Source organism: Rana temporaria, chromosome 4 (genome assembly GCF_905171775.1).
Source record: "Rana temporaria chromosome 4, aRanTem1.1, whole genome shotgun sequence".
In the NCBI taxonomy this organism is placed as follows: Eukaryota; Metazoa; Chordata; class Amphibia; order Anura; family Ranidae; genus Rana; species Rana temporaria.
Genome location: NC_053492.1, coordinates 415,422,890 through 415,447,586, shown reverse-complemented (window position 1 = coordinate 415,447,586; position 24,697 = coordinate 415,422,890). Strand labels below are relative to the sequence as shown.

The following is a 24,697-nucleotide window of genomic DNA, read 5'->3' as shown; positions in this document are numbered from 1 at the left end:
TTTTCCCATTTTTGGATAGAGTAAGAGGGGCGGGGGTTATAACCCCTGTAAGGTTTGTTTTTGCCCTCTTTGTCCCATCGGGGATATTCACTTCCTGTCCCGTAGCCAAAACAGGAAGTGAGAGGAAATCCCTGCCTGCAAATTAAGGGAATATCTTGACGACCCCCAGATTACCAGAACTAGTTTCACCACTGGAAAATTTCCCCTCAATTTTCTTTTCTGCAGACAACCCAAAATTTGTGATTTTTCTTTTACTTTCACTGTCAATGACAGGACTAATAGAGAGGGTGAATCTCCCTAATGGGGGCACAGACAGCAATAAAAATGGACAAGCATTTTAATCCATCTCGACTCTATCCAAAATGTAAAAAAAGTTTTGCCTTTATACTTTAAGCCTGGACATCTAGACCTCTATGAGCTCTGGACACAGAACGGTTAAGGCAGGGATGGACTGGCCATAGGAACTACAGGGAGTTTCCCGGTGGGCCGATGGCTCAGTGGGCCATTTTAACAAAAAAAAAATGTTTATTTTTTTTAAACAGAGACTCTCTCAGATCGCCCCCTGTCTCTCAGTCCCCCCTCTGTCTCTCAGTCCCTGTGTCTCTCAGTCCCCCCCCTCTTTTAGCCCCCTCCTCTGTCTCTCAGCCCCCTCTATCTCTCAGCTCCCCCTCTGTCTCTCAGCTCCCCCCCTCTGTCTCATTCACTCCCTGACTCTTAGGCTGCTTTCACACTGGGGCGGGCATTGACGGTAAAACACTGCTAGTTTTCGCAGCACTTTACTGTAGTTTTAGCTTCGCTATTCGGTGTCTAGCAGGCGCTTTTAACCCCCGCTAGCAGCCAAATTCAAGGTTAAATGCGCCCATCTAGTGCTGCTGGTAAAATGCTTTGCAGGCGCTTCAGCAGCGGTGGCCATTCATTTCAATGGGCAGGAGCGGTTTCTACAACGCTCCTCCCCCGCCTCAAAGATGCTGCTTGGGGGACTTTTTTTCAACGCTATGGCAGCGCCACAGTGTGAAAGCACTCAGGCTTTCACACTGGGACTGCAGCGGAGGTGTTTTTCAGGTGCTTTACAGGCGCTTTTTTTTAGCCCTAAAGCGCCTGAAAATTGCCTCAGTGTGAAAGGGGTCCTACACTCACTCTCTTTTTCTTACACTCACCCCCTCTCTCACCCACCCCTTTCCCTCAACCCTCCCTCTCTCTCTCTCTTTCTCCTCTCTCTCACCCTCTCATGATATACAATAATGGATGTAGGGGCCTTTTGGTGGGCGTGATTTTTCAGGGGGGCAGCATTTTATTGAATTAAAGTGGACCGGTCTGGATGAAGTCCAGGGCCAAATTTATGTCCCAGTCCAGCCCCGGGTTAAGGTCATGTTATTTGGATATTTTACATGCTGATTGTGTTTACCGGGTCTCTTATTTCCTTTTCTCTCTCTCTCTCTTTACAGAATGGAAGAACAAATTGTGGTCTGTACAACCGAGAGTTCAAGGAATCCTTTGAAGAAGCTCCAATGTACGTTGCTGTGTTCACCTACATAGGCTTTGGACTTGTTACTTTATTTGGCTACTTGCGCGACTTTCTGAGAGCATGGGGACTAGAGAAATGTCATATGGCAGAAGAAAGGGAAGAGCAAAAAGTAAGAACGAAACATACCTACATGTAATATATTAGTAATTTTGTTTTTTTTTATACCACGTACGCACAATCGGAAATTCTGACAAGAAAAGTTCGATGTGAGCTTTTGGTCGGAAATTCCGACCGTGTGTATGCTCCATCGGACTTTTGCTGTCGGAATTTCCGTCAACAAAAGATTGAGAGCAGGGAAAATCCGCTCGTCTGTATGCAATTGTGACGGAGAAAAATCCTACGCATGTTCAGAATCAAGCAGAAGAGCCGAACTGCCTATTGAACATCATTGATCTCGGCTCATCGTACATCTTGTACGTCACCGCGTTCTTGACGGTCGGAATTTCCAACAAGAATTGTGTGACCGTGTGTATGCAAGACAAGTTTGAGCCAACATTCCGTCAGAAAAAATCCACGGTTTTCTTGTCGGAATTTCTGATCGTGTGTACGCGACATTAGGCTTGTGCTGGTCATTGAAGTGAAACATACTTTACTGTCCATAGAAATCAGTCCACCTTTCATAACTCGATTAAAAATTAAAATGATAATTGAGCTTTGATTGGCTGATATTGGCAGCATATAGGAGTTAATTTAAGCTTCGTACACACAACCGGTTTTCCCGGCAGGAAAACTGCCAGGAGAGCTTTTGGCCGGGTTAACCGGACGTGTGTATGCTCCCTCACAGTTTTACCATCAGGAAAACAGCCGGGAATCCAGGCGGGAAAATAGAGAACGTGCTCTTTATTTTCCCGTCCGGATTCCTGGCATTTTTTTTCCACCAGATCTACTACTTACCTATGGGAAAGACAGGCAGTGCCAATGGAGCATACACACAGCCGGGATTCCCGGCCAAAGCTCCATGGCAGTTTTCCTGCCGGGTTCTCGGCTTTCTTCTCGGTTTTCTCGGCTGCCTTTTTACCGCCGAGCGTGTGTACAGGGCTTTACTCAAACTGCAAAATTTGGTGCAGCTCTGCATAGAAGCCAATCTGCATCCAGATTTTTTGTCAAAGCTTAAAAGAGAAGTATGGGCATTTTTCCCCAATATTCATACTTAACTAGGTGGATGCAGCATCAGTCTGATGTTGCATCTGTCCCCCGGCGTCTCTGCACTGAGAACCGAGCGATGGAACATCACCGATGGCTCGGTTCTCTCAGCTCCCCGAGCAGCAGCTCTCCTGCTCTGTCCCTCCACGCTGTGGAGAGGTAGGAAACGGCCATCTCAGTGGCTCGCTGAGAGGCTGAGGCCCTGTACACACGATCGGACAAAACCGATGAAAACGGACTGAAGTTCAGTTTCATGGGTCCAAACCGACCATGTGTGGGCCCCATCGGTCAGTTATCCTTCGGTCCAAAAATTTAGAACTTGCTTTAAAATTCAACCGATGGACGCCTAACCGATAGGTCAAAACCAATGGTTAGTACGCAAAAGCATCGGTTCAAAACCCGGGCATGCTCAGAATCAAGTCGACGCATGCTTGGAAGCATTGAATTTCATTTTTCTCTGCACGTCGTTGTGTTTTACGTCACCGCGTTGGACTCGATCGTTTTTTTAACTGATGGTGTGTAGGCACATCAGACCATCAGTCAGCTTCATCGGTTAACCGATGAAAACGGTCCCTCGGACCGTTCTCATCGGATGGACCGACCATGTGTATGCGGCCTGAGACGTCCATCAGTCCAGGCACCTGGCAGATCCAGAGTTGGGATGAAGCGGGGCCTGGACTGATCTATTTGACGTCCGCAGAGAGTGGACTTCAGACGGCTCTCTCCTGTAGGAGAAGCCCAGCCAAACGAGCTCAGGCTGGACTTCTCCTTTAATTGAACAAGATAATGTTAGAAGCTGATTGGCTACCATGCACAACTGAACCAGGTTTTGCACTCTCCAGTTTTAGTAAATCAACAGTCTTTACCAGTTTTTCATTATCCGCTGCATTGTTTGCATTGTTCAAGTAATGGACTCTTGCCTATAGCAAGCCCAAATATATATGGCCACCATGAAAGTCCACTGGTACATAAATTCACAGCAGCCTTATTGTTAACTAAAGAACTCATTACATGCATTTTTTTTATAAATGTAGGACTTTGTGCCTCTCTATCAAGACTTTGAAAACTTTTACACAAGGAATCTATACATGCGAGTGCGCGATAACTGGAATCGGCCAATCTGCAGTGTACCAGGACCGCAATTTGACCTAATGGAGCGAGTGACAGATGATTACAACTGGACATACAGGTGACCTACCAGTCTATATAACGAACCACTCACTAGTCTCAAATACTAATTGTGCTAGAAAAGAGAGGTGCTGTCCACAGTAACCAGCCGGTCTCTTTCTTCCATTATCAATTAAATGGAAGTGATTTCAACAAACAGCACTTCCAAATCTTTTTCCTCCAGTTATATACCGTGTTAAGTTTGTCGCTGAAAATATTTTCGGTAACAAAATTAACATTATTTTAGTTGACTAAAATACAACTAAAAACAAAACAATTCAGATGACTAAAATACGAATAAAAGTTAAATGGCATTTTAGTCAAAAGACTATGACTAAAACTTAATCGAAATTTGACATAAAAATTAACACTGGTTATATGCATAAGATTCGTTCTAAATCAAGAAATTACCAAGATATGCTTCTTTTGCTATTGTCTTAACCACTTCAGCCCCCTAAGAATTTACCCCCTTCCCGACCAGAGCATTTTTTTCGATTCGGCACTGCATCGCTTTAGCTGACAATTGCGCGGTCCTTTGACGTTGTATCCAAGCAAAATTGACGTCCTTTTTTTTCCTCTTTAGATTGTATTTGATCACCTCTGCGTTTTTTTATTTTTTTGCGCTATAAACAAAAAAAGAGTGACAATTTAAAAAAAAAAGCAATATTTTTAACTTTTTACTCTAATAAATATCCCCCCCAAAAAAAAAATATATATATATATATATATATATATATATATATATATATATATATATATATATATATATATAAAAATTTAGGTTGATAAGTATTCTTCTACATATTTTTGGTAAAAAAAATCGCAATAAGCGTATATTGATTAGTTTGCGCAAATGTTATAGCATCTACACAATAGGGAATAGATTTATGGCATTTGTATTATTATTATTTTTTTTACTAGTAATTCATTTATTTTTTATTATTGGGACTGCAACATTATGGCAGACACATCGGACACTTTTGACACTATTTTGGGACCATTGTCATTATACAGCAATCAGTGCTATAATAACCACTGATACTGTATAAATTACACTGGCAGGGAAGGGGTTAAACACTCGGGGGCGATCAGTGGGTTAAGTGTGTCCTAAGGAGTGATTCTAACTGGGGGGGGGTGGGTTTACCACTGACATGACAGCGATCACTGCTTCCGATGACAGGGAGCAGTAGATCCCTGCCATGTCACTAAGCAGAACAAGGAAATGCCTTGTTTACATAGGCATCTCCCCATTCTGCCTCTCCGTCTCACGATCGCGGGCCGTCGGCGAGCATCGAGTTTGCGGGGCATGCTCCCACGGCAGTGCGCACGCCCGCACAGCGGCAAATTCAAAGGTACGTACAGGTACGCCCATTTGCCTGTACAAGCCATTCTGCCAACGTATGTATGTGTATGTGTGTGTGTGTGTGTGTGTGTGGCAGTCGGCAAGTGGTTAAAGAAGAACTGTATATTTCCCTACAATCACCCATCGTTTTCAGATGTACTCTGAAAAATGACAGTTGGACGATAAATGTTTGAGTCTAAAGCCGTGTACACACGATCGGTTTGTCCGATGAAAACAGGACTGTTCTTCATCAGACAAACCGATCGTGTGTGTGGGCCCCATCGGTCTTTTTTCCATCGGTGTTAAAAAATAGAACATGGTTTAAATTTTTCCTATGGATAAAAAACTGATAGAAAAATCCGATCGTCTGTGCGGAACTCCATCGGAGAGAAATCCACGCATGCTCAGAATCAAGTCGACGCATGCTCGGAAGCATTGAACTTCATTTTTTTTGGCTCGTCGTGGTGTTGTATGTCACCGCGTTTTGGCACGTTCGGATTTTTGACTGATGGTGTGTAGGTAAGACTGATGAAAGTCAGCTTCATCGGATATCCGACGAAAAAATCCATCGGATTAGGTTCCATCAGATATCCGATCGTGTGTACATTAAGACATCTCCCATTTACTTCCATTCATTTTCTCGAACCCCGCGACTTGGGGCGACTTGAAGTCGGATCCCAGGTTGCCCCTGTGTGAAGCAGCTCTTGCGCAAGCTTACATCGCAATTCGAAACAATTTCAGCATTAGTATACTTTATACAGCAACATCTACTTTACCCAAAATATTCCCAGATCTTTAAAAATACAAAGATGCTCCGGAGAAAATAGTATATGTATTTAAAAAAAAAAAAAACTTTTTTTTCTTTGACAATACTTCCCCCTCCACTAAGAAAAGGTACCCAGTCTCAATGATAGATTTATGCCCTGTACACACGATCGGTTCGTCTGATGAAAACGGACCAATGGACTGTTTTCATCGGACGAACCGATCATGTGTGGGCCCCATCATTTTTTTTTTCCCATCAGTGAAAAAAAATAGAACCTGTTTTAAATTGTTCTTATGGTAAAAAAAACGATAGAAAAAAACGATCGTCTGTGGGGAAAGCCATCAGTCAAAAATCCTTGTATGCTCAGAATCAAGTCGACGCATGCTCGGAACCATTGAACTTCATTTTTCTCAGCACGCCGTTGTGTTTTACGTTACCGTGTTGGACACGATCTGATTTTTAACCGATGGCGTGTAGGCAAGATTGATGAAAGTCAGCTTCATCATATATCTGATGAAAAAATCCATCGGCCCGTTTTCATCAGACGAACCGATCGTGTGTACAGGGCATAAGAATCAAGTTAGAACTTGCGTTTAACCATTTTCTCCATATTATTTTCAGACCTCTGAGAGGTATTGTGCTGAGCATAAGTAATTTTTTTAAAACTTACATATTTTTCCATTTCACAAATTCCGGTCCCCAAGATTAGGATGGTTAAGCGAAACCCAACAAGATGCTATCGGCTTGTGTGCTGTAAATAGAGATGTTATAACAGCCACTGTCTGATCACAATCCAGACCATTGGAATTCACATAACCCAGAAGACATAAAGCTGGATCTCGGATCAACATGGTATCATTTACAAAATTTAACACATACAGCACTTCCTGCCAATACTGAAATAGCTTCGGGCATCTCCAAAAGAGGTGCATAAAGGAGCCAGGAAATTGAGAGCATCTTGTGCATTCAGAGCTTTCCCTCCTGCCTATCCTATGCAACAACTCTGGGGTGGGCTAAGCCCTATACAGAATGAAAAGTTGGGTTTCTTTAGGAGTGGAAGATAATGAAGCAAGCTGAACATTCTGTAATATTTGATCTCATACATTCCCTAGGGCAGGGGTCTCCGAACTTTTCAAACAAAGAGCCAGTTTATTGTCCTTCAGATTTTAGGAGGGCCGGATTGTGGCCAGCGGGGGTAAAAAAAATTCCCAGGCCCAGCATTGGTGAGAATAAATATGGCCTCAGAGTTTGCAGTCAGTAGGATAAGGAGTAGTGCCCCTATTAGTAGGAGTAATTGTATCCCGTCATTGGTATCAGTGAAAGAAATTGTGCCACCTTGATAGTGTCAGTAGGAGGAATAGTGCCTCATATCAGTGGGAGGAATTAAGCCCCAAGGGCCGGATAAAGGCTAGCAAAGGGCCACATCTGGCCCTCGGGCCGCAGTTTGGAGACCCCTGCCCTAGGGTCACCTCAATTTCTGCCTCCCATCTTTGACTACATGGAACAGTAATGTTAGATGGCATTTCAGATAACAATCACGTATAGACCTTAGTAATAAGGCCCCTTGTGGTGTTTGCACTAACTACAGTGCCTTGAAATAGTATTCATGCCCCTTGAAATTTTCTACATTTTGTCATGTCAACCAAAAACGTAAATGTCTATTATTGGGATTTTATGTGACAGACTAACACAAAGTGGCACATAATTGTGAAGTGGAAGGAAAATGATAAATGGTTTTTAACATTCTTTACAAATACGTGAAAAGTGTGGCGTGTGGGTGGTATTCAGCCCCCCGAGTCAATACTTCGTAGAACCACCTTTCGCTGCAATTATAGCTGCAAGACTTTTTGGGGATGTTTCTAACATTTTGCCCATTCTTCTTTGCATAATATCTCAAGCTCTGTCAGATTGGATGGAGAGCATCTGTGAACCGCAAATTTCAAGTCTTGCTACAGATTCTCTATTGGATTTAGGTCTGGACTTGGCCATTCTAACACATGAATATTCTTTGATCTAAACCATTCCATTGTAGCTCTGGCTGTATGTTCAGGGTCGTTGTCCTGCTGGAAGGCGAACCTCCCTAGTCTCAAGTCTTTTGCAGACTCTAACAGGTTTTCTTCTAAGATTGGCCTGTATTTGGCTCTAGCCATAATCCTCACAACATGATGCTTCCACTACCATGTTTCACAGTGGGGCTGGTGTGTTCAGGGGGATGTGCGGTGTTAGTTTTCCACCACACATAGTGTTTTGTTTTTAGGCCTCCTTCTATCCATCAGAATGCATATGCTTCCATTGTGGAGTTACTCATAAGCTAGTGATAGGACTAAAGATACCAGAGTATCTTGACGGGGCCTGTAGCTTACGCATGCATTTATAAATGTGTGCAGACCAAACCCCTGTTTTTAACGCATACTGATAGACGAGTCAATTTGGTTGTCCACGGGCTGGTCGGTAAGTGAGCTTGGAGTTTTCCTTTGGCTTTTTTTCTAACATATGTTTCCTTCCTATGCTACTTGCTGCATTGGCCAGTTATAGGTGGGGACAGTGGTTTTCTTTTTTTTATTACACCATATCAGGTTCCAAAAAATCATAGTAAACTCTTTAAATTTTTTAAATGGAATCCAGCAGGGCGAGTTGTGTAAGTAAAACATTAACTGAGACAACTATTTAATTTTTGAAGGATTAAAGTGAGTGTAAAGTCAGAAGGTTTATTATCTTAATGCATTCTTCTGTGTGCAGCAGCCTAATACTTTCCTGAGCCCATCTCGATCCAGCGATGTTGCAGGAGAGACTCGGCTGCCCGGGACTCTCCATCCTGATTGGCTGAGACCTCAGCAGATTGGCTCCCGCTAATGTCAAAGTCAGTAAGCCAATGAGGAGAAAGAGGGGGCGGGGCCTAGCCAGGGCTCTATGTCTGAATGGACACGCAAAGCTGCTGCCTGGCTCAGGTGCCCCATAGCAAGCTGCTTGCTGTGGGGGCACTCGGCAGGAGGGAGGAGCCAGGAGCGCCAAAGAGGGATCCGGGAAGAGAAGGATTGGGGCTGCTCTGTGCAATCCTCCTCTTGTAAGTATAACATGTTTATTATTTTTAAACACAATAAAAAAACGAGACAATAGTATCACTTTAATGCGACAAGCCACAGATAGTGGCAGTTTACAACCAGACCCTACCCTGAGATTTAAATCGAAATTAGCCCAATAACATTTCGAAAGTTGAACGCCCGAGTGTATTGAACGCTTTTTCGAACTATTTTCTATCCATGTATCACCAGCTTAAGGCACTACAGGCCACAGTCACATGACGATTTCCCAAAGTACAATGTAGGACCAATACCGTTGCATTGTACGTGAGGATGACAAGGGACCACCCACAAGCCATATCAGAGGAGAGCAAGATGTAAGGTGTACTGTATATTAGACCGTATTCCTCATCCTTTAACAGCTTGCCCCCCCACGCTATACCTGAAAGACCGGGGGGGGGGGGGCATACATGGACGTCCTTCCGTGATAACGCTGCCTTCGGACTCAGCTGATCACAGATCGGGGTAAAGTGCCAATCACAGCAGCCCTGATCAGAGGATGTAAACACAAGCCGGTTATCGCAAAATTTTAGAACAAACTATGAAAAATGTAGTCCTTTTTGTTTTGTTTTTTCAAAATTTTGGGCCTTTTTTTGTTTGTTTAGCAAATTTAAAAAAACCCAATGGTGATTAAATACCACCAAAAGAAAGCTCTATTTGTGAGAAAAGAATGATAAAAATGTCATATGGGTACAGTGTTGCAGGACCGCACAATTGTCATTCAAAGTGTGACAACGCTGAAACTGGCCTGGGCAGGAAGGGGGTATAAAGTGACCAGTAGGCAAATGGTTAATAAACATTTAAGGCTTGGAAGAGGGGCACGAGAGTAGTTTTTTTTTTTATGTAATCCCTGGGCTTCAAAATTTACTGCTGTAATACATTTTTACCCCAAATTTGACATATCCTGAGAATAAGCTTTTCCTACAGTGCTGTCATCCTAAGACCTATGCAAATCTAACTAGAGGCCAGTGTTGGCAATCTGAGCTGTTACCGCAAGTTATATCTTCTTCCTCATACCTAACTCCCTCATATTGATGAACTTTGATCCTATATATCATGTGAATGAACCCAGCGACCCAAGTCATACCTTGCAGGAGTGTAGAGGAAGCAAAGTTACATACCGTAATTGAAGTCAGCAGCCACTAAAAGTTTACAGTTGACACTGCTCCAATACAAAGGAGTGGTTCTTCCTTCCTAACAGAGGTGGGGACACGCAGAACGTGGACTAGTATTATATATGCAAGCATATACCTGGGAAACCTCAGAAGTTGTCATAATAAGTAATGTTAGTCTCTTTCTATATGGGAATAGTATCTCCTGCAGTGTCCATATACATCGGTACTTTATAGAAGGAGAGTAGTGAAGGCAATCGTAAATTGTACCTCCAGTCGTGAAGGTCATATTGACACCTTTTTTTAAAGGGATTTTAAAGGTTCGTTTTCTGTCACCTTAATGCATTAAGGTGAAAAAACACCAGTCAATCACACGCCCCCCAGCCCCCCCCCCCCCCCCTGAGCCAGTTCACCTGCTCGGCGCGTCCCCGGCGTCCTCTTCTCCACGGAGTCCTGGTGTTGATTGGATAGATTAATAGCGGTGCAGCTATTGGCTCCCGCTGCTGTCAATCAAATCCAATGACACGGGCGCCATGGGCGGGGCCGAGTCATACACTCGGTGTCAATAGACGCCGAGTGTATGACTCGGGAGTACGCCCGTAAGGTAACACCCTTGGGAGAGCTCTTCTCCTAGGGAGTTATCTAATGCGGGGAGGAGCCGCCGAGGGACCCCAGAAGAGGATGTTCGGGGGCCACTCTGTGCAAAACAAGCTGCACAGTGGAGGTAAGTATGACATATTTGTTATTTTAAAAAAATAAAAAAGGAACCTTTAGTATCTCTTTTAAGGCGTATTTATGAGTGTTCTCCAGTGTCCCTCCACACAGACCACCATGACGGACTTTGCAATTAGCTTGTGGAAGCTCAGTTGTCACTTGACTCCATACAGTTGCCATATATAGACTAATGCCGCATACACACCATCACTTTATGTGATGAAAAAAAACGACATTTTCTGTGAAGTAAAAAATGACCTTTTTGAAACTTAAATTTTCAAAGACGAAGTTGCCTACACACCATCGTTTTTCTCACAATGTTCTAGCAAAGCGAGGTTACGTTCACCACGTTTTTCCATTGAAGCTCGCTTCATAACTAGCTTCTGGGCATGCGTGGGTGTAAAAACGTATTTTTAAACGACGTTTTTTGCTACACACGGTCAATTTCTGTGAAGTAAAAAATGACGTTTTGAAAAACGACACATAAAATTGAAGCATGCTTCAATTTTTTTTGGTCGTTTTTTACAAGACATAAAACAACGTTTTCCCCCACACACGGTCAATTAAAGTGACGTTTTTAAAAACGTCTTTTTTTTCATCACATAAAGTGATGGTGTGTACGGGGCATAAGTGGTACTCAAATATGGTGGTAGACGATATTTAAAAATCTGTTAAAGTCTGTATTCTTAACGGATCACTAAAGAGAATTTTTTTATTTTTTTAAAATAACAAACATGTTATACTTACCTCCACTGTGCAGCTTGTTTTGCACAGAGTGGCTCGAACCTGGTCTTCTGGGGTCCCTCGGCGGCTGTCTCGCCCCCCCCCCCCCCGCAAGAACTTTTCACCTTCATGCAAACTCTCACATGGTGAAAAGTTCTTGCGGGTGCGCTCCCTTGATAAAGCCGGCGGCCATAGCCGCTCACTGTATCACTTGGCCCCGCCCACCAGCACTCTGCATCATTGGATATGATTGACAGCAGCGCGAGCCAATGGCTGCGCTGCTTTCAATTAACCAATGAATGAGCCGAGAAGCCTGCACTAGGGTGACCAGACATCCCCGGTTTCAGGGGACAGGCCCCAGATTGAGGACACTGTCCCTGGACCAAGTCTGTCCCTGGTTTGGTCCCTGGATTGGATTTGAACAGACAGTCAGTGCAGAATTAAAAAAGAAAAGTCTAAATTACACCCCCCCCCCCGCTCTGCTGCTCCCACTAGCTTTTCCATTATCTGTGCCCCTTTCTGATGATCATGAGCTGGTCGGAGCGGAGGGAATATTTCTTCAGTTTCCAACGCATGCCCATTGAGCTCCGCTTTCATGTTCTTCTGCCTTGGCTCAAATCCCAGCCAGCTGCCTGCCTGCTTATCTCCTTGCCTTCCCCGGCGAAGTGATCTTCCTCCACTCCCCACCCAGTAGTAGCCCCGGGGGCCCGGAGGGTAAGACTTGACAGGCTGCGAGGCAGGCAGCGATGGGCAGAGAGTCACTGATTGCTGCCATTACTAGTAAAAAAAAAATATGTCCCCAGATTTCATTTTAAAAATCTGGTCACCTTAGCCTGCACATTCACAGCACGGGACTTTCGAAGGGTCAGGTAAGTGAAGGGGGGCTCGGGGGGGTGGGGGGGTCACTAATGCTGAGATGTTTTTTCACCTTAATGCATAGAAAAGGGTGACCAGACATCCCCAGTTTCAGGGGACAGTCCCCTGATTGAGGACACTGTCCCCGGAGCAAGTCTGTCCCTGGTTTTGTCCCCAGATTGGATTTAATAGGGGGCAGGGGCAATTTCAAAGACAATCACTGCAGAATTAAAATAAAACATTTAGAATTACACACCTCCGCTCTGCCGTGCCTACTAGCATAGGGGGTGTATTTTTTTCCATTATCTGTGCCCCTTTCTGATGATCATGTGCTGATCGGAGCAGAGGGAATATTTCTTCAGTTTCGGGCGCATGCCCATTCAGCTTTGCTCGCATGTTCTTCTGCCTTGGCTAAAATCCTGGCCAGCCACCTGCCTTGCCTACTGTATCTTCTTGCCTTCCATGGCGGAGTGATCTTCCTCCGCTCCCCATCCAGTAGTAGCAGGGGCCTGAAGAGTAGGACTTGAGAGGCTGTGAGGCGGGTGGCGACGGGCAGAGAGTCGCTGATTGTTGCCATTACTAGTAAAGAAAAAATATGTCCCCGGATTTCATTTTAAAAATCTGGTCACCTTAGCATAGAATGCATTAGGGTTAAAAAAACACGTACCTTTACAACCCCTTTAACTCAAAAGTCTCTTCTATTGCTCTCAGCCTGCTCCAAAATTTCAAATTCCTTATTTTTTTTTTTTTTTTTTTTGCTGTGATCACTTACTGTTAGAGGGTGGCACTGGCTACGTACATTTTCCATGGTTCCACTGTATGTAGGAATGTAGCCATTCTCTCTTGCTCACTCCCATAGGATTTGTAGTGTGCATAGAGCAGTGTACATTGTGGTGAAAGTGAATATCAGATCCCTGCAACAAATTGTGACAAAAAAAAGAAACTATTTAAAGTAGAACTATAGGCAAAAAAAAATCTATTTTGGATAGAGCAATGCCGCATACACGCGGTCTGACTTTTGACCGGGCAAAACTCTGTTGGAATTTCCGACGGAAAAATGGAGAACCTGCTCTCTATCTAAAGTCCGTCGGAAGTTCAGACGGGAAAAGTCAGATGGGGCATACACACAGTCGGAGTGTCCGATGAAAAGCTCCCATTGGAAGTTTCAACCGTGTGTACGCGGCATAAGGTAGAATTATAACCCCTGTAAGGTTTATTTTTGTCATCTTTGTCCCATTGCGAAGATAACCCTTCACTTCCTGTCCCAAAGCCAAACAGAAAGTGGGAGGAAACCCCTGCAAATGAAGGGAATCTCTTGGGGACCCCCAGGTCACCAGAACTAGTGTCCCCATTGGAAGATTTCCCCTCTATTACTTTTCTGGCGACAACCTTCTGTGATAATCGTAAACAGGACAAATAGAGAGGGTGAATCTCCTGAACTGGGGGCACAGACAGCAAATAAAACTTCTATCCAAAATGGGAAAAAAAGTTTTGCCTTTTAGTTCTACTTTAATGGAAAATAGATTGCATCCATGACAGTGGATGTGTATGGATTCATTTTGAAGAATAAGGCTATAGTTTAGGACTCCATATCACCCGTGAAAAAACATCCTAAAAAAAGACAGTCGAAAACAAATGCCCAGTGTTTACTTTCCCATGACATTTATAATAAAAATGATAAGCACATTTTATTGTCTGCCCCACCTCAGTCATTTTCTGGCTATATACTTAGACACAATGCTGTGTTGTCAGAATGCCAATAGAAATACAGTGCCTTGAAAAAGTATTCATACCCCTTGAAATTGTTCACATTTTGTCATGTTACAATCAAAAAACTTAAATGTATTTTATGTGATAGACCAACACAAAGTGGCACATAATTGTGAAGTGGAAGGGAAATAACTGGTTTTCATTTTTAATTTTTTACAAATAAATATCTGAAAAATGTGGCATGCATTTGTATTTAGCCCCCTTTACTCTGATACCCCTAACTAAAATTTAGTGGAAACAATTGCCTTCAGAAGTCACCTAATTAGTAAATAGTCCACCTGTGTGTAATTTAGTCTCAGTAAAAATACAGCTGTTCTGTGAATCCCTCAGAGGTTTTTTAGAGAACCTTAGTGAACAAACAGCATCATGAAGGCCAGGGTACACACCAAACAGGTCAGAGATAAAGTTGTGGAGAAGTTCAAAGCAGGATTAGGTTATAAAAAAAAATGTCAAAAGCTTTGAACATCTCAAGGAGCATTATTCAATCCATCGTCTGAAAATGGAAAGAGTATGGCACAACTGCAAACCTACCAAGACATGGCCGTCCACCTAAACTGACAGGCCGGCAAGGAGAACATTAATCAGAGAAGCAGCCAAGAGGTCCATGGGAACTCTGGAGAAGCTGCAGAGATCCACAGCTCAGGTGGGAGAATCTGTCCACAGGACAACTATTGGTTGTGCACTCCACAAATCCGGCCATTAACCACTTAACGCCCGCCGCACGCCTATTTACGTCCACAGAATGGCACGTACAGGCAGATGGGCGTATATATACGTCCCTGCCTTCTAGCGGGTCGGGGGTCCGATCGGGACCCCCCCGCTACGTGCGGCTTACCTCGGGGAGCGATCCGGGACGACGGCGCGGCTATTCGTTTATAGCCGCTCCGTCGCGATCGCTCCCCGAAGCTGAAGAACGGGGAGAGCCGTATGTAAACACGGCTTCCCCGTGCTTCACTGTGGCGGCGCATCGATCGAGTGATCCCTTTTATAGAGAGACACAATCGATGACGTCAGTCCTACAGCCACACCCCCCTACAGTTGTAAACACACACTAGGTGAACCCTAACTCCTACAGCGCCCCCTGTGGTTAACTCCCAAACTGCAACTGTCATTTTCAAAATAAACAATGCAATTTAAATGCATTTTTTGCTGTGAAAATGACAATGGTCCCAAAAATGTGTCAAAATTGTCCGAAGTGTCCGCCATAATGTCACAGTCACGAAAAAAAATCGCTGATCGCCGCCATTAGTAGTAAAAAAAAATAATGAATAAAAATGCAATAAAACTATCCCCTATTTTGTAAACGCTATAAATTTTGCGCAAACCAATCGATAAACACTTATTGCGATTTTTTTTTTTACCAAAAATAGGTAGAAGAATACGTATCAGTCTAAACTGAGGAAAAAAATTTTTTTAGATATGTTTTTGGGGGATATTTATTATAGCAAAAAGTAAAAAATATTGCATTTTTTTAAAAATTGTCGCTCTATTTTTGTTTATAGCGCAAAAAATAAAAACCGCAGAGGTAATAAAATACAACCAAAAGAAAGCTCTATTTGTTTGGGAGCCACATCGCATGACCGCGCAATTGTCTGTTAAAGCGACGCAGTGCCGAATCGCAAAACCTGGCCTGGGCATTTAGCAACAAAATGGTCCGGGGCTTAAGTGGTTAAGCATGTGTGCAAACAATGCAAAACAGTTCTGGCAACGAAAGAATTAATGTGTTTTGTATGTCTATTAACCAAAGGTAAAAAAAATATGAACTGACAGAAATTCTGTGCCACCCTGTGAACTCTGCAGTGTTATCTTAAAGGGGTTGTAAAGGTAACATTTTTTTCCTAAATAGCTTCCTTTACCTTAGTGCAGCCCTCCTTTACTTACCTCATCCTTCGATTTTGCTTTTAAATGTCCTTATTTCTTCTGAGAAATCCTCACTTCCTGTTCTTCTGTCTGTAACTACACGCATTAATGCAAGGCTTTCTCCCTGGTGTGGAGTGTCGTGCTCGCCCCCTCCCTTGGACTACAGCAGAGTCAGGACGCTCTCTGTTGCAGATAGAGAAAGAGGCTGTGTGTTAGTGGGTGTCCTGACTTTCCTGTAGTCCAAGGGAGGGGGCAAGCACGACACTCCACACCAGGGAGAAAGCCTTGCATTACTGTGTGGAGTTACAGACAGAAGAACAGGAAGTGAGGATTTCTCAGAAGAAATAAGGACATTTAAAAGCAAAATCAAAGGATGAGGTAAGTGAAGGAGGACTGCACTAAGGTAAAGGAAGCTATTTAGGAAAATAAATTGTACCTTTACAACCCCTTTAAAGTGGAGTTCCACCCAAAAATGGAACTTCCACTTTAAAGAAAGGTGACCCTCTGACATGCCACATTTGGCATGTCATTGTTTTGGTCGGGAGCGGAAACCCTCTTTTTATCATCTGGGACACGTCCGCATTGCTGGACCCTGGGACAGGTAAGTGTCCGATTATTAAAAGTCAGCAGCTGCAGTATTTGTAGCTGCTGACTTTTAATATTTTTTTTTTTTTTTAGGCGGGAACACCCCTTTAAGCAGTCTTACACCTCACATATGTTCTGGAGATGAGGGGGATGTTCTGTAGTCCTAAAATCCTGTCCTAGGGAACAATACTGCTTAATATAAAAAGAAATGGAGGGCACACCAACCTTGTGCATTACCAATGAAAACATTTTTTTTTATTTATAAAATGATAAAAATGATTTTTATCATTTTATGAATACATTTTTTCATTGGTAATGCACAAGGTCAGCGCTCCCTCCTTTTCTTTCTATGTGTTTCAGCCTCAAGAATACCCATTGTTCTGAGGAGGGCAGCAAGACTTTAGACATTCCATACTCCACTAGAAGGCTCTGGTTATACCGCTTAGCAGTGCCGATCCTGACCTCCCTGGGGCCCTAAGCAAAATAACATGGCACATTAAAAATGAGAAGCGGAGGGCGCTGACGACAGTGACAGGTCACATTAACCACTTGCCGACCTCCTCATGTAAATATACGTCAGCAGAATGGCACGGACAGGCACATGCACGTACCTATACGTCCTCTGCTTGACGTGGGTCGGGGGTCCGATCGGGACCCCCCCCCTTACATGCGGCGGTCGGTAAGCCTCGGGGAGCGATCCGGGACGACGGCGCGGCTATTCGTTTATAGCCGCCCCGTCGCGATCGCTCCCCGGAGCTGAAGAACGGGGAGAGCCGTGTGTAAACACGGCTTCCCCGTGCTTCACTATGGCGGCGCATCGATCGTGTCATCCCTTTTATTAGGGAGACTCGATCGATGATGTCAGTCCTACAGCCACACCCCCCTACAGTTGTAAACACACACAAAGTGAACCCTAAATGTTACAGCGCCCCCTGTGTTTAACTCCCAAACTGCAATTGTCATTTTCACAATAAAGAATGCAATTTAAATGCATTTTTTGCTGTGAAAATGACAATGGTCCCAAAAATGTGTCAAAATTGTCCAAAGTGTCCGCCATAATGTCGCAGTCACGAAAAAAATCACTGATCGCCGCCATTAGTAGTAAAAAAAATAAAAAAAATAAAAATGCAATAAAACTATCCCCTATTTTGTAAACGCTATAAATTTTGCGCAAACCAACTGATAAACGATTATTGCGATTTTTTTTTTTTACCAAAAATAGGTAGAAGAATACGTATTGGCCTAAACTGAGGAAAAAAATGTTTTATATATGTTTTTGGGGGATATTTATTATAGCAAAAAGTAAAAAATATTGCATTTTTTTCAAAATTGTCGCTCTATTTTTGTTTATAGCGCAAAAAATAAAAACCGCAGAGGGGATCAAATACCACCAAAAGAAAGCTCTATTTGTGGGGAAAAAAGGACGCCAATTTTGTTTGGGAGCCACGTCGCACGAGCGCGCAATTGTCTGTTAAAGCGACGCAGTCCCGAACTGTAAAAACCCCTTGGGTCTTTAGGCAGCATATTGGTCCGGGGCTTAAGTGGTTAAGCAGTCTTACACCTCACATATGTTCTGGAGATGAGGAGGGGGATGTTCTGTAGTCCCGAAATCCTTCCCTAGGGAACAATGCTGCTTCATATACAAAGAAAAGGAGGGCACACCGACCTTGTGCATTACCAATGAAAACATTTTTTTTATTTATAAAATGATAAAAATTATTTTTATCATTTTATGAATACATTTTTTCATTGGTAATGCCCAAGGTCAGCGCTCCCTCCTTTTCTTTCTATGTGTTTCAGCCTCAAGAATACCCATTGTTCTGTCGGAAATGACTCGAAATGACTCGAAAATCCAGCGAGTTTAGAAGCGGGGTGAGGGGGCGAAAATGGCTTCTCACCAGGCGGGGCCTCTAGTAATTTGGGGGGCCCTTTTCAGCTTTGCGGGGCCCTAAGCGTCTTGCATAGTGAGCCTATAGGGAGGATCGGCCCTGCTGCTTAGTGAATAAACTCCCGAGCGCAGGAGATTGTTTGTGCTTCGAACAATGCTGCTTCTACATTTATACAGTACAATAAGTAAATGTAGACACCGTGGCACAGGAAGCATTTTAGTGGCAGGATCACCAGATAAAAATGAAAAAGGCAGAAAAAAGGAAAACGAATGCAGCCACCACATCACAGGACTAGTAAATTGCAATCTGTTACATTTTTGTTCTTGGGTTTAGATACTTTAAAAAAACAAAACTTTTTTTTTGTTCTTTTAATTTTAGGTACACAGGAAAAGTGATTAAGGACGTGATAAACATGGGATCTTATAACTATCTTGGCTTTGCAGAGAACAATGAGGAGTCGCTGGAGACAGTGAAGGAAGCGGTGCTGGCATACGGACCTGGAACATGCAGTACCAGACAGGAAATGGGTAAGGAGGATGACCATGGGGCATGTGGCATGCCTGGTTACTGACCCGTGGAAAATGGGCATCGCTAAGTTTTGTTCAGTATGTAAACTGCTGACTGACTTAAGTTTCCTTGGCCTAAGGGAAAAGCATGCAGTTAAGTCATGTGATGGACATTGCAGGTTAAATATTGCTATATACGGATACTGCTGCATGTCATTCTGCACAGTTTACAGGCATGAATAGTTCAGAAAATAACAGCACCCTCTAATACTAAACAGAATTCATAGACATACCTTTTCCTTTTATGACGCTAGAAAAAAATACCCGGTACATTTCACATCATGTTATGGTTTCCACAATGTTACGTTTGCAGCAGGTTTCTGAAAACTGTGGAAAAACCTGATTTGCCGTGTTTGTATGACAACCTGCAAACCCATTGACCCAGGCCGTGGTGAGTCACATGACCAACAATTCTAGTATATATACTTCTGGAGCTAAGTAAAGCTACCAGGAAACAAATAGTGTGTCAGTCTGTCTCAACCGTTTACCACATAGGAGCTCTGGTAATGGTTTTCAGGTCTCAGGAAAACCCCATAAAATTATTAGACCTGCATCCTGTGGTACATTAGTGTGATCAGTGTGTTGTAGGTTAAGTATAATAAATGCTTAATAATCAGAAAATGAAACAAATACAAAATAGCCAGGAAAAAAACTGAGAAAATTTGTAGTGATCCCTATATTGGTGGCCATTCTGGAAACAACCCCTTATATTGGTGGTCATTGTAGATGTGACTCTTATGTAGATGGTCAGTGTTGATGTGACCCTTAAGCCTCGTACACGCGATCGGTCCATCCGATGAGAACGGACCGATGGACCGTTTTCATCGGTTAACTGATGAAGCTGACTGATGGTCAGTCGTGTCTACACACCATCGGTTAAAAAAACAATCGTGTCAGAACGCGGTGACGTAAACCACAACGACGTACTGAAAACAATTAAGTTCAATACTTCCAAGCATGCGTCGACTTGATTCTGAGCATCCGTGGATTTTTAACCGATGGTCGTGCGTACTAACGATCGGTTTTGTCCTATCGGTTAGGAATCCATCGGTTAAATTTAAAACAAGTTGGCTTTTTTTTTTTTAATCGAAGGGTAAATAACCTATGGGGCCCACACACGATCGGTTTTGACCGATGAAAACGGTCCATCAGACCGTTGTCCTCTGGTTAACCGATCGTGTGTACGAGGCCTAACATTGGTGGTCAGTGTTGATGTGACCCTTACATTGGTGGTCAGTGTAGATGTGACTTATACATACAGTGGATGGTCAATGTGACCCTTATATTGGTGGTCAGGGTAGATATGACCCTTAAATTGTTGATCAGGGTAGATGTGACCCTTACATTGATGGTCAGTGTAGAATGTGACACTTACATTGGTGGTCAGTGTAGATGTGACCAATACATTGGCCGTCAGTGTAGGTGTGACTCTTACATTTGTGGTCCATGTAAACACAAACCCTTACATTGGCAGTCAGTGTAGACATGACCCATACATTGGTGGTCAGTGTAAATATGCCCTATACATTGGTGGTCAGTGTGAATGTGACCCTTACATTGGTGGTCAGTGTAGATGTGACTCATACATACAGTTAATGGTCAATGTTGATGTGACCCTTATATTGGTGGTCAGGGTAGATATGACCCTTAAATTGGTGATCAGAGTAGATGTGACTTGTACATACAGTAGATGGTCAGTGCTGATGTGACCGTTAGATCCGTGATTAGGGTAGATGTGACTCTTTAATTAGTGTTCAGTGTAGATGTGACCCTTACATTGATGGTCAGTGTAGATGTGACCAATACATTGGCCGTCAGTGTAGGTGTGACTCTTATGCCGCGTACACACGGTCGTTTTTTGTGATGGAAAAAAAACGTCATTTTTTTCTCATGGAAAAAAAACGAAGTTTTTCACACTTCATTTTAAAAAACGATGATGCCTACACACCATCGTTTTTTCAAAATGCTCTAGCAAAGCGCGGTTACATTCAGCATGTACGACGGCACTCTGTTCCATTCAAGCTCGCGTCATAACTTGCTTCTGAGCATGCGCGGGTTTAAAAACTTTGTTTTAAACGTCGTTTTAGCCTACACACGGTCATTTTTTATGACACAAAAAACGACATAAAAAATGTAAGCATGTTCGAATTTTTTTTTTTGTCGTTTTTCAGAAGACATAAACAACGTTTTCCCCAAACACGGTCATTTTAAATGACGTTTTTAAAAATGTTGCTTTTTTTCATCACAAAAAACGACCGTGTGTACGCAGCATCACATTGGTGGTCCATGTAAACACATATAGGTAGATTCAGTAAGAGCTAGGCCGACTTATCAGTAGATAAGTCGACCTAACTCAGAATCTACGCCGGCGTTTGTTTAAGCGTATGCTCAAACAGAGATACGCTTAAACAAAGCTAAGATAGGACGGCTTGCGCCGTTCTATCTTAGCTTGTAATTTTTCTGCTGGCCGCTAGATGGCGCTTCCATTGCTGCCTGCGTAGATTATGTAAATGAGCTTTTACGCCGATTCCCGAACGTACGCGAGCCCGCCGCAGTCGAATTACGTCGTTTCCGTAAGGCCTTAGGCGGCCTAAAGTTATTCCACCTTTGAAGTGGAATAACAATGTTAAAGTATGGCCGCCGTTCCCGCCGCGAGGTTCGAATTTTTTAAGTCGTCCGCGAATCGGGAGTTGCGTCGTTTACGTACACGTCAAAATCAATAGGCCCGTACGGCGTACTTAGCCGCAATGCGCCCTGGGAAATGTAGGCGCCCGGCGCATGCGCAGTACGAAAAAACGTCAAAAAACGTGAGGTCAAGCCTCATTTCCATACTACACGCCCCCCTCCAAGTAATTTGAATTAGGCGCCCTTACGCCCGCTCGTTTTAGGCTACGCCGCCGTAGATTAGCAGGTAAGTTGATTGAAAATCACTACTAGCCTAGCTAATTTACGGCGGCGTAGCCTAAAAACACTAGGCTACGCCGCCCTAAATTTAAACCACTCTACCTGAATCTACCTAAAACCCTTACATTGGCAGTCAGTGTAGACATGACCCATACATTGCTGGTCAGTGTGAATGTGACCCTTACATTGCTGGTCAGTGTGAATGTGACCCTTACATTGGTGGTCAATGTAGATGTGACTCATACACTGGTACTCCGTGTATATGTTACCCATACATTGGCAAGTGTAGGCAGGAGATCAATCTGACACTGCTCCTGTCTTTAGAAACCACTAGCAACTTCAAGACATATCTCAGGGTTCCACTGAAGCTGGGTTGAGAGAGGCTTCTATATGTACTCTGCTTTTCCTGTTCTTCTGAAAATGCTAGTTTCCTGGATGTCTTGCTCAGAAAACTAGCATGTGAAATGTCTTATTCTTCATAATTAGTCCAGCTAATTTCCTCAAAAATTACTGCAGCTAGATGTTCTGTGCAACAACCAAGCAAATGGTATTTTTGATGTGGTTAGTAACTAATGCCAGCCCCCATATTTATCTTATGACCGTTTTCCTTTCCTTGCTTTTCTTACACAATGTTAAGTTTATTGCAGGTTTCGGAAAATTCTGGAAAAACCTGATTTGTGGTGTTGAATGGTTTATCTTTGTATGACAACCTGCAAAGCCATTGACCCAGATGCTGGCGAGTCACATGACCAACCGTTCTAGTATATATACTTCTGGAGCTATGAAAACCTGCCAGGAAATGCATACTGTGGGGCAGCCTCTCAACCTTTTACCACATAGGAAACCTTTAAATGGTTCTCAGATCTCAGAAACCCCCCATTAAAATGTATTAGACCTACATCATGTGGTACATTAGTGTTATCAGTATGTTGTAGGCTAAATAAAGTGGTGTTTTCTTAATAATCATGAAATGAAACAAATACAAAATAGCCAGAAAAAGAAGAGTGTGAAAACTGTAGTGATCCCCATATTGGTGGGCAGTGTGGAAGCAACCTCTTACATTGACAGTCAGTGTAGAGACCCTTACATAGATGGTCAGTGTTGATGTGACCCACACATACTTTAGGTGGTCAGTATATATGTGACCCATACATAGGTGGTCAATGTAGTCGTGACCCATACATTGGTGACCAGTGTAGAAGCAGCTATTTTCATTGGTGGTCAGTGTGGAAGCAGCTCCTTTCATTGGTGGTCAGTGTGGAAGCAGCTCCTTTCATTGGTGGTCAGTGTGGAAGCAGCTCCTTACATTGGCGGTCAGTGTGGAAGCAGCTCCTTACATTGGTGGTCAGTGTGGAAGCAGCTCCTTACATTGGTGGTCAGTGTGGAAGCAGCTCCTTTCATTGGTGGTCAGTGTGGAAGCAGCTCCTTACATTGTTGGTCAGTGTGGAAGCAGCTCCTTACATTGGTGGTCAGTGTGGAAGCAGCTCCTTTCATTGGTGGTCAGTGTGGAAGCAGCTCCTTTCATTTGTGGTCAGTGTGGAAGCAGCTCCTTACATTGGTGGTCAGTGTGGAAGCAGCTCCTTACATTGGCGGTCAGTGTAGATATGACTCTTACATTGGTGGTCCATGTAGACATAATCACTTACATTTACAGTTGGTGTAGACATGACCTATGCATTAGTGGTCTGTGTAAATTTGACCCTTACATTGGTGGTTAGTGTGACTCTGACCTATATATTGGTCAGTGTGAATGTGACCTACAGTGGGGAAGACAATTATTTGATCCCCTGCAGATTTTGTAAGTTTGCACACTTATAGCTAGATTCAGGTAGAGTTAGGTCGGCGTATCAGTAGATACGCCGACCTAACTCAGAATCTGCGCCGACTTATGTTTAAGTGTATTCTCAAACAGAGATGCGCTTAAAAATATCCAAGATACGACGGCTTGCACCGTCCTATCTTAGGTTGCAATATTTAGGCTGGCCGCTAGGTGGCGCTTCCATTGCGGTCGGCGTAGAATATGTAAATCAGTAGATACCCCTATTCACGAACGTACGCCCGGTCGACGCAGTAAATTTTACGTCGTTTCCGTAAGAGATAGGCCGCCTAAAGATAAAGCTGCCCCTAGGAGGCGTAGTCAATGTTAAGTATGGCCGCCGCTCCCGCTTCGAAATTCAAAATTTTTACGTTGTTTGTGTAAGTCGTCTGCGAATGGGGATTTACGTCGTTTACGTCCACGTCAAAATCAATAGGCCCGTGCGGCGGACTTAGCCGCAATGCACACTGGGAAATGTAGGCGCCCGGCGTATGCGCAGTTAAAAAAAACGTCAATCACGTCGGGTCAAGCCTCATCATCATAAAACACGCCCCCTCAGACAAATTAGAAATAGGCGCCCTTACGCCCGCCCGCTTTAGGCTACGCCGCCGTAATTTAGCAGGCAAGTACATTGTGAATCATGTACTTGCCTCGCTAACTTACGGCGGCGTAGCTTAAATGCCTTAAGCTACACCGCCTTAAAGTTGCGGCCATCTATGTGAATCTAGCTATTACAGAGAAAGGAAGGGTCTATAATTTTATCATAGGTGTATTTAAACTGATAGAGACAGAATATCAACCAAAAATCCAGAAAAAAAAAACATAAAACAAATGCTGTAGATTGAGTTGCAGTTCAGTGAGTAAAATAAGTATTTGATAC

At 43.4% G+C, this 24,697-nt stretch overlaps 1 protein-coding gene across 1 annotated transcript in view; it reads left to right on the top strand.

Moving 5' to 3' along the window:
* Positions 1-24,697, top strand: part of LOC120937800 (serine palmitoyltransferase 3-like) — a 211,917-nt gene that overhangs the window by 53,427 nt on the left and 133,793 nt on the right. Inside the window, exons 2-4 of the mRNA XM_040351291.1 lie at positions 1,446-1,634; positions 3,703-3,857; positions 18,910-19,058. Coding sequence (XP_040207225.1) covers positions 1,446-1,634; positions 3,703-3,857; positions 18,910-19,058 — 493 coding nt within the window. The remainder of the gene's footprint in view (positions 1-1,445; positions 1,635-3,702; positions 3,858-18,909; positions 19,059-24,697) is intronic.